This window comes from Seriola aureovittata, chromosome 6, assembly GCF_021018895.1.
Source record: "Seriola aureovittata isolate HTS-2021-v1 ecotype China chromosome 6, ASM2101889v1, whole genome shotgun sequence".
NCBI classification, from domain to species: Eukaryota; Metazoa; Chordata; class Actinopteri; order Carangiformes; family Carangidae; genus Seriola; species Seriola aureovittata.
In genome coordinates this window covers 17,480,771-17,494,220 of record NC_079369.1, presented here as the reverse complement: position 1 = coordinate 17,494,220, position 13,450 = coordinate 17,480,771, and the positions used below count along the sequence as shown (strand labels likewise).

The window sequence follows — 13,450 nt, the reverse complement described above, 5'->3', positions numbered from 1 at the left end:
ATTTAAATGTGTATGAATGTTTGGAAAACACTGTATGAACTGTATGAAGTTCTGATCACACAAGTAGGAAGTGCAAGTAGGAAATGTAGTAAAAAACAGTTGTAGGAATATAAACAGTGGTTTAAGACCGAGATGCATGATTATAATCCCTTGGCAGTATTCAGTATGAGTGTCATTTGTACAGACTGATGGCCACACACATCTGTCAGCCATCAGTGGTGCATCTTGGTGGTATTAGCTTATTGTGGAGGATGCTACTTTATCCATGCAGAAAGGATTAAGGGGTGAGAAGTATTGTCCATGTTTCTCAGTAGATTGAGCGCCACCAATCTCTGGCATTTCCACAAGAGAATCAAATTCCATTTGAACAGCATAAATCCACCTCCTATAGTTTTTGAGAGTTCTTGCTACACACACCAAAATGACCTAAGATTTGGTTTTAGGACATCTAGGTTATAGTATAATAGGTTTTTATAGTTTATAAAACAGCAACAATGTTCTTGCTGTTACACTATATTCCCTTTTTTTATTTAAAATAGTACAATTGCTGGGCCTGGGAAACTTTGTGTTCTGGTGGATTAAGGTAAACACAATATAATTGCAAACTCCCTAGTTTGATTTTGGTCAGGACCCTTTGTTGCATGTAATACCTCTCTCTTTCTGCCCCCATCTCTTACACCGTCGCTGTCTCATAAAGTCAAAATGCCTAAAAAGATCTTAAAAAAATTGCAAAGCATCTGAATCCTAAAATCAACGTAGCCGATGTTTGGTTGTAGAAAGTTGAGAAACACATATAAAATCCTTGAATGTGTTTGGTGGTGCTGTAGCTTATACCTAAACAAGAATCAGGAGGGTGAGAAAAAGTGAGTGAACCCTTTTTACCTCCCTTTATATATAAATTTGTCCTAAAATATGCTCAGATCTTCATCCAAGTTACGATTATGAACAAACACAGTCTAATTGAACTAATAACATACAAATCATTGTGCTGTTCTTGTTCATATTGATAATGCCACTCAAACATCAACAGTGTGGGCTGGAAAAAGTATGTGATCCCTTCGCTAATGACATCAATAAAAGCTAAGTGAGTCAGAAGTTATCATAGTGTCAGTCAATAAAAAAAAGATTGGAGGTGTGGGTTAGAGCTACTTTGATTTATAAAGAAATACTTTATTTATTTTAAATACATTTATGAGTTTGCTATTCACAAGAAGGATCTGCTAATGTGAACCGTACCTCCCCAAAAAAAAAAAAAAAAAGATGAAAGAGACTTACGATGAAATACTGTTGATGTGCAAAAAGCTGAGAGGGTTACAAAGGCATCTCAAAGAGTTAAGATAGTCATCATTCCAGAGTTAAACAAACTGGCTATAAATGGACACGATTTAGTTCTGTGGCTACTCTCCCTAGAAGTGGACGTCCAGCTAAGATGAATCCAAAGACACAACACAGAATGATCAGTGAGGTAAAAATGAATCCCAGATCAACATCTAAAGGCTTAAAGGAACCATTGGAGCTGGTTAAAAATCTCTGTTCATTATTGTACCACGAGCAAATCACGGTGCATGGTTATATGGAGCATGGTGGCCGGACACCACAGAGTTAAGGCGCTGCTGCACCTTTACATTCCACGTGTCAAGGTGCAGTCTTTGCTGCCTCTGCACCTGGACAGCTCGACATCATCAAGTAGAAAATAAAAATTCCCAAGGACTATGACCCTAAATATCAATGCAAATCTACTAGAAGACATTTTTCTTGGATTTAAAAGAAGTATAATTTTTCTTATCAGGCAAAACTGCACAGTACTTTGTCAGTGGCAATGAGTGGACACAAACATTTCAACTTTTATGATGTGACGCAGCGCTTCAGTTGGCTTGTGTGCGTCATCTTATCAAACTCGAAAAACAAAAAGCACGTGAAGGATATTTTTAAAATATGATACACCTTTAATAAAGGATGCACATAAAGCTACACAAATGTCTACATTCCCCTTTGACTACAGTGCTTTCTTTTATATTGCAGTTCAACAATGTAATGTGCTTTAATTGGTACAGGTAGAACAAGACAAAGAAACACTAAGGCAAACAGGAGACAGTTTTAAAATGGACACTCCTCACCATCATACAGATGGTCACATTTAAAAAGGAAATAAGAACTTTAAGCTTGTTTCTTCCTTATACACACATTAAGTACAGTTATAACTTCAGCAGCAGAATCAGATGTCTGATAGATACTGCTTAAAAGTGCAGCAAGGCAGTCAAATAAAAACACAAGTCGGTATCAGCCATGACAAATACTTTGAGCATGTTTACCATGTGAGTTACAGATTTGTGAGGGTTTGAGCAACAGCTCAGTAGTTACATTTTTTTTTTTTTTTTTTTTTTAAAAGACAGTTATCCCCTGCAACATTAAATGTTACTGTGCTTGGGACAGAAGCATGTACTGAAAGCAACATGTAGCACTTGTTTAACATAAAAAGCAGCACACACTGACATTCTAATGGGCACAAACATCAAAGATTTATGTTGCAGCGTTAAGAGGTCCACACTGGCTTGTAACGTTGACTGAGGGGCGAAAGAAAGAACATTAACACCATAATGTGGAATCACTGATTCGAAGTTGAGACACATCCAATGCTTGTGTTAATTCGTGCAATCAATTCTGTGCATCGGTATGTGGTTTGTTGATCAGTACATTTTAGGAGACGTGTAAAAACAGTTAAGATTATCAGTTATCTTTTTTTGGTAGAATAATAAAACAACAAATAAAAAAAAATACACACAACTGTACAATCAAAAAGTCCAACATTATAAAGGTTGAGTCTCTTAATACCTTTGCACAGCAAATTTTAACTCAAGGCCTTCACTCAAAGATGCGATTATCAAATCAAACCTACTCCGATAAAAGGATAGGATAAAATCAAAGAGCCTCTTTGTGCCGTCTGAAACTTAAGCCCTTGATTGGTGAAACAATAACACTTTCACAGAATTACTAATAGTTTGTAATAACGTGTTATAATTTTTGCTTATGCTATTCTGAAAGAGAACCTATATCTTCAGTTCATTTGTCAGTGATTTTAGATTTTCCAAATAGGCAAGTGTACAATAATCAAAGACTGATTATATGTTATAAAAAGACTGATTATACTGTATATTATGTCATAGCTGACTGAAAATCAGACTGGCAATAATATATCAGTCAATCTGTTATTTAAACAGGAAATTACTCTCAAAATCATCTTGCTAAAGGCTTTTCCACTGGAACGTATCAAAATGTTTTGGTGAATAATGACAAACTCTCAAATCCTGTAATTCAAAAGTGTATTATAAAAGTGTCCCAACATAAAAACCCTTTAGAGTTTTCATATGATGGTTTGCTCATATCAATGAAGGTCTACCTCTTGATTAGACACACCTCACCCAAAGCAAAGATACAAAATAATACATTATTTTGTGTAATGCTGCTTCGTAGCTTTTCAGGTCATTCCCTCAACTAAACCCCCCCACACTCACACTAACAGCTTATATTACGTTCACACCTAGTGTCGAGTCAGTGTTCGGTAGAAAGAGCACATGGAATAAAATCTTCACAGTCACAGGTCTGGCAGTTAGCGTTGTGTGGTGTTTTGTGGAAGTATAATCGGCGTACAAGCGATGCCAGCAAAAGATTCTGGGAAGTGCAAATCCCTCTCCCACTCATCTGTCTCTGTGTTGTACACCTGCACGATGCTTGTGACGTTGTTCAGGTGCCAGTTGTAGCCTCCAACGATGTAGATCTTCCTGTCCAGTAAGCAGCAGCCTGCCTCGGACTGCCCTGCCCTCATGGGACTGACGGTGGTCCACTGGTCGTTCTCTGGAATGTAATACTCGACGGCCAGCACATCAAAACAGCGGTCCACGTGGTCCATGCGACCGCCCAGTGCATAGACCCGATCCCTGCTGCTGATCATGGCATGCAACACTCTGGGTTCATTCATGGGAGCTCTGAAGTCCCACTGGTCTGATACGGGATCATAGCAGTGAAGAGTTTTTTTGTCATCCAGTGAGACGCCGTAACCCCCTGAGATATAAAGCTTTTCTCCACATGGAGTCCCTGCATGACCCCAAATCCTGCGTTTAAGTGGCTCCACATAAGTCCACTCATTCTTCTTTGGGCAGTAACACTCCACAGACGACAGGCTGCCAGATCGATTGCGCCCTCCGGTGGCGTACAGCTGTCCGTGCAACACGTTGAGCTGAAACTGGATACGGGCCTCCTGCAGGGGTTGGATCCGTAGCCACTGGCTCAGGTGTGGGTCGTAGCGGAAACAGCTGTCCACTGCGCCCTCGCCGCTGCGGTACTGTAAGTGCTGCCCGCCGACGACGTACACAAAGTTATCAAGTACAGCAACACAAGCGTGGCTGCACCCTGTCTCCATCTCCGTCAGCTCTTTGAACTGGCGGGAAGCGATGTCAGGGAGATAGTACACCTTGGTGCTCACTGTGCGGTCGTTGTCAGTGTAGGGCGTGCCACCAAAGGTGATGAGTGACATGACATCAGAACGAATGAGTGTCCGCGAGGACCGCATCTCATGCTGTCGGAAAGGAAGGATCTGGTAATTGAAGGCCTCGAGGAGATACTGCCGGCACAGCACGTCCTCCACCATGATGTCCACCGTCTGAACACTGTCCACCAGCTCTGAGGAGCGCATTAGTGGGAAGCGGACATGGCAGAGGACACTGCTGGCTTGAGCCCGGCGGGACTCGTCATACTGGAGCCACCTGATGGCGGCGTGGAAGAGGTCGATCTCGCTACAGTTTTTCAGTTTGTTGCTCTGCAGGAAGAAGACGAGGCGCTCCATGGGAATGTGCAGAAAGTCCTCCTCCTCAGCAATTTGGAGGAAGTGACGAAAGGTGAAGGTATCCACCGACTCCTTGAGGGAAGACAGGCTGAAGGTGGTGGCCATCTGGCCGATGTGCAGGCATGTCTCCACGCTCATCGCTGACTTGAGGAACTCTTCGCAGAGCTCCACGACTGGGACCATCTGAAGAAACACCGCTGCTCCGAGGACGTCCTGAATGCAGTCCAGGTCCAATGTGACTTCTGCACTGTAGGCAAAGTCGATGATGTGTTTCAGCCCACGGGCAGACAAGCCCTTAAGCTCAATGGTATCTTGATTTGACTCCCTCATGCCTCCGGTAAACATTGCTCTGAAACACAAAAAGTCAGTAAAAAACATTTTTATAATTCCATCTCATGTAAATGCAGAGCAATAATTTCCATGACTAAGTAACAGAATCTTTCTGAATTATTGTTTTTTAGGTCTGGTGTCCACGGCAGATGAACTGAAAACTACTTTTTAAAGAAAAAATGTGCAAAACAACATTAAGAGTAGATTTGGCTACATTTTTCAAACATTTGTTAATGTCTGGAATATATCATTCTACAATTTATAATCAGTAGGAATTCTCTAAATATAAATTATTAAGTATAATGGCTCATATCAAAAGACAAAATTAAAGAAAAAACAAGCGTGCATTTTGTTTCTCCCACCCTTACCTTCCCCTCCCAACTAAATTGCTTTGAATATGATTGATCTGTGAACTGCTTACTCTAACAGTGCTCTCAGTATAAATTGCTCTGGGTAAGAGCATCAGCTAAGTGCTTCCAATTAAAAATGTAAATGGCCAGTAAAGGGTCTTATGATTTCACTAACCTGAAGTAATCACTACAAGCAGCCAGCACAGCTTTGTGGACCTGGAAGCGCTCCTCATTGATGGCCAGCACGACATCAAGTAGTTGGCCCTGAGCCCGCAAGACCGACAAGCCCTGAAGGAGAGTGGTACTGTGGCTTGGGGCTGAGAAAGTACAGCGCAGGGTGCTATTCTTGTTAGCCATACTGGAAGAGAAAGACAGGCCGAGTCACAAGCAGTGAATCAAGGGATCCTGCACTTTTTTCAAATAACTACAACCTTTTTCCAGTACTTAAATTGTGGATTTGTAGCTTTTGGTGTTAACCAAAGATGTAGATGCACAAAGAAATAGTGATGAAGTAATCTAATCTGTATCGAAGTAGTGATGAGATTAATCTAATCTGTTACAATCGACCAGGGGGAAATGAGAAATGAGAGCGTATCTGCACACACTACATAGAAGCAACATTGCCACCTCATTGCTGAGCATAGAACACTGAAATGAATCTGCCAGTAAGAAGCATGATCACGGGGGGTGGAAACATTATATCAAAAGTAAGCCTACATATAAAATCGCAGGGTGCAGAAACAACATGTTGTGGGTATAAAACCCATTGCATTGGGTAGAGATAATATTATTGTGCATGCAAGTGTCAACAAACATTGTACAAAATAAAGACTTTATGAGACATTATGACCACAGACAGAAACTGTGAGATTAATCATCTTCCTGGTATCACTTTAAATTAAAACACTACATAAGGAATGATCCCATTTTTTTTAACCCAATATTTTTAATATTCAGATCACTGTTTGATACCAGGGAGAAATTAGGTCATGCAATATTTAATGAATGGCCTGAAGACTGAAGCCACGAAGCATTTAGGCCTGTGTGTACATGGATCTAACAATTTTATATTCAACTGAACAATAACTTACAGATATGACAGTGCTCTTACTTTTCCAGACTTTACATACCTGTGGCCTTATCTTGTGTATTTAGTCATTGAGACTTCATGCTTCATGGATATGGTCAAATGGCACTTTTTAAATATTACTATAACTTTAATAATCTGGACTGAACTGTAGATATAGATGGAACTAAAGCCCAGGCAATAGATTGACCTGGTTTATTTTATCAGCCAACACTGTTGCTAATCTGTGCCAAAGATATGACTGCAGTAATTTGAACCAGTCTTGCCATTATATACCATATTGGCCCAAATATAAGATGATTTTTTTTCTCTTATCGTTTTGAAAATGTAGGTTTGTATTAAATTGCCTATATTGCATGAAAACCGCAGATGTTCATCTGAATGGAGCGGGTACTAGTCCCTCCACTACAAAGTGAGCCTGTTAAATTAAAAGAATATCAAATTATGGGTTACTTGGTCCTAAAAAGGTTTCGTTTAGGTTTAGGCATGCTAAGTGTCTCTTGACACTTTTACTGCAGAAATAAGCTGAGGATCTCATCATCTGCCAGCCAACCAACAGCTATTGGCGTCATAGCATGTCACGGTGAGGAGACTCCAAAAGACAGACTGAAAACAATTCAATCATTGAAAATCAAAGATTCAGGACGTAGTTGAAAACTGTTGTGGATCCGCTGTAAAAAACTGACATTGTCACGTCTTCATTCTTCAAGTGTCAGCTAGTTTCAGCTCTGTATCTGTTTGCTTCTCCCCCTCTCTCTCTACTCACATATACCGTATTTTAATACAGCCAGATTTACAATGAAGCTGTTTTCATATACATACATTTTTGTTTTTGTTGTCAGACAACGGAATAAGTATGAAACAGTGGCTGAAAAGCTCTAGGAAAAAGCTCTACGAAAAAGCTCTAGGTGTCTCATAGGGCAATTTGGTCGTGTGTTTATTTTTCAACTTTAGCAGTCCCACTCTCAGTCACAGTACTCCTTTTTCACAGCAGACATTTTACTCAGTAGGAAAAGCCACAGGTGTTAGTTACTGATAACAAAAACAGCGGCTCTGTTATATTCAAGTTTTCCAGTGGCCCACAACAGTGTGACAGTGAAGCACCATGCACAACACCAGCACCCTGAAAATGAGCAGCTAAACGGACTTCAGTCTTCATTAGGTTTGTTGATAACACCTGAGCTTTTCTCACTGTGACATGTGTCCCATGGAAAAACAACCAAATTGAAGCAACAAAAAAAACTTTAATCTCTGCTTTTATATTAAAAATGACTATTGACTGATATATTGTAATCAGATTTTTAAATTCTTAAAAATAAATATCAATACATGCAGTATGGGCAATTTGGGTGTTGCATCCGATTTTAATCACAATAGAATCATTCATAAAAACAAGAGAACAGACTGTCCACATTTAACTTTACCATTTCTGTTCACAACTTTAAACTTTGCTGAGCAATGTGTGGCCGGCTAGGCCGATTATTGTTAGATCATTGTCTGCACCTAACTTTGGATGTGTTTGGTTGGTTTTAAAGCTGAAACAATTAGTCGATTCACAGAAAAACAAACGGCAACTATTTTGATTATTAATCAATCATTTAAGTCCATTATCGAGCAAAACTTTCAGACACTTGGTGGCTTTAGCTTCTCAAATGTGAAAAGTTGCTGCTTTTCTTTGTCATATGATTGCAATTTGAATATCTTTGGGTTTGGACTTCAGGTCTGACAAAAAAGCAATTTTAAGACATAACCTTGGGCTCAGAGATTGTGAATAAAAGTTTTTCACCATTTTTTGATATTTTATGGATTAATCTATTGATTGTTGGTGAAAATAATCTTTAGTTTCAGCCGCAGTTGGTTAATTATTGCAGTTAAGGCAATCTAATGATGACAGGAACATTAAGGCAGTGTGCATCAAAGTATTAATTTTGCCATGATAATATTTATTATTCATGTTTGTGTGTTTGCACAGGATATAATTATTCTAAAAGAAATATAAACACAAAGACACCGTGATATGCACAAACGCAATTCTACCTACATATACTTAGGCATACATGAATCTTAAGTAAACAAGAGCTTGTACAGGAGAGGTAGAGAGATAAACGCTTATCAATGACCTCTCCTAAAAACTGACTACAAATCTGGTTATGTTCACCTGTTACAACACAGCAGACTGGCTTATGTGTGTCACCTCCTCTAAATTGACAACTGTTACATCCTTACTTTTTTCCCACAGCGGGTCATCGATAGAAAACGAAAGCAGTGCGGATGCCTGGAGGCCCGGGCAGCTCCTCGGTGTTTCCTGGTGTCTAGCCGAGGCGCCGGGACGCCCCAGCAGGCTCGGACTGAGCTGCAGTCCCGAAGCCGTGGAGACTTCGAACAAGGTAACACCAAGAGACCAGTCCAACACCACAGACACACCACACCCTCACCCCGCTTCACTCACCTGTTCTGCGGATGTTTCGAAGCAAAATCCCCACCATCCGACTCCGCCATCTTCTAGCACAGGGCAGCTCGCATAGGGCATCTTCAGGACTGTTACCAGAAGGTCAACGGCACGGCAGGCCTGTTCATGGTGCTTTACAAGTGCAGAAACAACAGCCTGTTGTTCAGGCACGGACAGAGAGCAGTCTGTCTGTGGACCTGCAGTGAAGACGGTGATGACCTCTCCTGCCGGCTGTTTGATACCCGTCCTCCCCCTGTACTGACAGCTTCTGCCCACTGGGAGGCGCCATTGTCACAATCCAACCAGGGGGTGGAAGAAGTGTTTAGATCTGATCTATGGCCGCAACTACTAATTATTTTCATTATCGATTTATTTATAAAATGTCAGTAGTGAAATAACACCAGATAAAATACCCACTGCCCAATCCCATGTTCTCTCATAGCTTGTTTTTTTTTTTGACTGAACAGTGTAAAACCAAAATATAATCAGTTTTCTATCATATACGACAAAATTGCATAAAATCCTGACCTTTGAGAAGTGGGAACCACATAATGTTTGGCATTTTTGCTTGAAAAATGACAAAAACTATCAATCGATTATCAAAATAGTTCTCTGCTGACAGACAATTAATTGCTGGAGCTCAGTTCAAGCCCTTGAGTGCTGTGAGGTATCGGTACTTCACTTCAACATCACAGAATTGAGGGATTTAAATTGTATTTGATTACAACGAGGTTGATTATATATTTCTGCTGACCACAGCAAACAAGCACCGGAGCCCAGTAGCTGTCAGGGATCCGTCATACCTGGGGGTTTGAGTTATAGTCTTTTATATTTTTATTGCTCTGTTTTAAATTTTTCCAAAAATACATGTTTCACTGAAAGTAGGAATGTTACTTCTACCCACCAATTATTTAATTTGATTGCTTTCTTCCCAAAAGTTATGAAGGAAGGCTTTCTGGGAAATCCTGATTTGTCCATTGAGTAGGGCTGTGCGATACTGCAAAATTTGGTATCGATCCAATACCAAGTAAATACAGGGCCAGTATTGCCGATACCGATACCAATACCGATCCTTTTTACTACTACCATGTACTTATGTGTAGGGGGAGCAATGTATCATAATTTATTAAGTGAATGCATCATTAATATGCAAATTTGAATGAAAACTTGAATTTTCATGATTATTTAATTATTTTGTAAGTTTTCCTTTAATTAATCATGTTTATGATGATAATAAAACACAGGACAAAGTTTTCAGGCAAATAAAAAGCCACAGGCAGTGAGTGAGTGAGTAGGTGGGTGGGTGGGTGAGTGGGTGAGTGAGTGAGTGAGTGGGTGGGTGAGTGAGTGAGTGGGTGGGTGAGTGAGTGGGTGGGTGAGTGAGTGAGTGGGTGGGTGAGTGAGTGAGTGAGTGAGTGAGTGGGTGGGTGAGTGAGTGAGTGAGTGGGTGGGTGAGTGAGTGAGTGAGTGAGTGTGAGTGAGTGAGTGAGTGGGTGGGTGAGTGAGTGAGTGAGTGGGTGGGTGAGTGAGTGAGTGAGTGTAGCAGTGGAAGCCGCGGAGCGAAGGAAAGGGAAGGGGCTAATTGAGCATGAGTGAAGAGAGAGAAGAGCGGTGTTATACGGCCAGTCGGTCACTCTGTAAATGCCTGGAGTTCTACAGAAGATAAACTGAAACTTAAGAATCGATCTCATCACACAAGTATCGATCAATACCCAATACCAACGTTAGTATCGATACTATCGATATTTAAATCGATCCGCCCACCCCTACCATTGAGCATGCTCCCTGTCAGTAGTGACAACTCGTGCGAAAACACTGCACAGGTAGAGGTGAAGAGCGTGACAGACGGAGAGGGCAGACGCTGCACGAGAGGAGAGAGCCGGCGTCGGTGAGGAACTACACGGACTGAGGCACCAGGACGAGCAGAGGGAGGAATCGGGAGCCACAACAAGCATCTGAGAGGCGGCGGCTGTCCTGAACGCCAGCCAGCAACAGAAGGAAAGGAGCGTCAGGACGCGACGTACACGCAGCCGCAGAGCGAGGAGGTTCGACACCGGCGAGGCAGCAGCACCAGGACTCACACGGTCACTTTATCCCCCTTTTGTTAAGCTGAGTGACTTTTTAGCCTCCTGTATTTTGATAATATGGACCTTTTTAGCTCTCCTCATCCCTTTTTTTTTTTTTTTTTTTTTTTTTTTTAAATGGAATTTTAATTGTTTTTAGCCCATATTATCAAAGACTAGATTTTAGCTATTTTATTTTTGGTGGCTTAACTTGGTGCTGTGTAAAACTTAACAGACCTTGTAATAAATCATTGTGTTGCACCAGTACAAACGGCTGAACTCTTTTGATCACTAGTCAGAGTTGCTCTCACCCCGATAAACCACCACGAATCTGCTCATAACAATAACCCTTAAATTTTACATTGTTCTCCTCATTCCATACCCACCTTCCAAGTACAGGTTTCTCTTTATGGAGCGGAATCAGGGATTTAAATCCGCCGCAGTTACTGTTATCTCTCACATGTTGCTTTGGTAGATGTTAGAGTAGAGTTGATAAGTTTGACACCAAGGCTGCTGTCCTATGTGCTGATCAAAGGATAGTTTGCCGGATCGTCAACATGATGGCTGTAAAAGGTGGAGGCTAGGGCTGTAACTAAAGACTATTTTGATGGTCAACTAGTCATTGATTATTGAAACAATTAATCGACTAATCGGGTAATAAATCGCACAATTACTCAATGGCTCTATTTAGCTACCAGCGTTTAAATTTAGCTTGAGGTTGTTTTAGGCATGTCCTAACTAACAATAAAGACAATAAAGATACTTCATTCAAAAATATCTTTTGATAGACTTTGCTGCTGTTTAAGCTTCTACTGCTACAAAGGATAAATAAAGATTCCAATATCAAATTTTTGTCCATTTAAAACCAAGGACTGGCAAAGTGCTGATACAAAAAAAAAAAAAAAAAAAAAAAAAAAAATCAAGTATACATTTTTTTCTGTAAACCAAAGATGGGCAAAGTAGCAGCAATAAAAAACAAACACCAAAACAAGTACTTGGAACACCACATATTGAGCTACAGCTGTGCTCATAAGTTTACATACCCTGGCAGAATTTCAGATTTCTTGGCCATTTTTCAGAGAACATAAAAAATAACACAAAAACTTTTCTTTCACTCATGGTTAGTTGTTGGGTGAAGCCATTTTTTATCAAACAACTGTGTTTGCTCTTTTTAAAATCATAATGACAACAGAAACTACCCAAATGACCCTGATCAAAAGTTTACATACCCCAGTTCTTAATACCGTGTATTGCCCCCTTTATCATCAATGACAGCTTGAAGTCTTTTGTGGTAGTTGTGGATGAGGTTCTTTATTTTCTCAGATGGTAAAGCTGCCCATTCCTCTTGGCAAAAAGCCTCCAGTTCCTGTAAATTCTTGGACTGTCTTGCATGAACTGCACGTTTGAGATCTCCCCAGAGTGGCTCAATGATATTGAGGTCAGGAGACTGAGATGGCCACTCCAGAACCTTCACTTTATTCTGCTGTAGCCAATGACAGGTCGACTTGGCCTTGTGTTTTGGATCGTTGACATGTTGGAACGTCCAAGTACGTCCCATGCGCAGCTTCCGGGCTGATGAGTGCAAATTTCCCTCCAGTATTTTCTGATAACATGCTGCATTCATCCTGCCATCAATTTTGACCAAGTTTCCTGTGCCTTTGTAGCTCACACATCCCCAAAACATCAACGATCTACCTCTGAATTTCACAGTAGGAATGGTGTACCTTTCATCATAGGCCTTGTTGACTCCTCTCCAAATGTAACGTTTATGGTTGTGGCCAAAAAGTTAAATTTTGGTCTCATCACTCCAAATGACTTTGTTCCAGAAGTTTTGAGGCTTGTCTCTGTGCTGTTTGGCGTATTGTAAGCTGGATGCTTTGTGGCATTTGCGTAGTAATGGCTTTCTTCTGGCGACTCGACCATGCAGCCCATTTTTCTTCAAGCGCCTCCTTATTGTATATCTTGAAACAGCCACGCCACTTTTTTTCAGAGAGTCCTGTATTTCAGCTGAAGTTATTTCTTATCCCTTTCCTGTTTTCAACAGTTCAACTACCTTTTCCCGTAGATCCTTTGACAATTCTTTTGCTTTCCCCATGACTCAGAATCCAGAAACGTGAGTGCAGCACTGGATGACAGATGGAAGGGTCTGTCAGGAGCCCAGAAACTCACTGACCTTTTATACACACAGACTGATTACAAGCAAACAGATCACAGGTGAGGATGGTTACCTTAAGTAGCCATTCAAACCCGTTTGTGTCAACTTGTGTGTTTGTTATCAGGCCAAAATCTCCAGGGTATGTAAACTTTTGATCCGGGTCATTTGGGTAGTTT

General features: G+C 40.8%; 1 protein-coding gene across 2 annotated transcripts; it reads right to left on the bottom strand.

Moving 5' to 3' along the window:
* Positions 1 to 1,923: 1,923 nt before the first annotated feature.
* klhl26 (kelch-like family member 26) lies at positions 1,924 to 9,593 on the bottom strand. 2 transcript variants are annotated; one of them, XM_056379364.1, is made up of 3 exons: positions 9,057 to 9,585; positions 5,696 to 5,878; positions 1,924 to 5,189 (listed from the first exon to the last, which is right to left on the bottom strand). In XM_056379364.1, exons 1-3 carry the CDS (start codon positions 9,104 to 9,106, stop codon positions 3,608 to 3,610), a joined length of 1,815 nt encoding a protein of 604 aa, XP_056235339.1. In that variant the 5' UTR covers positions 9,107 to 9,585; the 3' UTR covers positions 1,924 to 3,607. The 2 variants fall into 2 exon arrangements, with proteins under 2 accessions (XP_056235339.1, XP_056235341.1); XM_056379366.1 differs by lacking the exon at positions 5,696 to 5,878 and having other exon boundaries at positions 9,057 to 9,593.
* Positions 9,594 to 13,450: the final 3,857 nt, after the last annotated feature.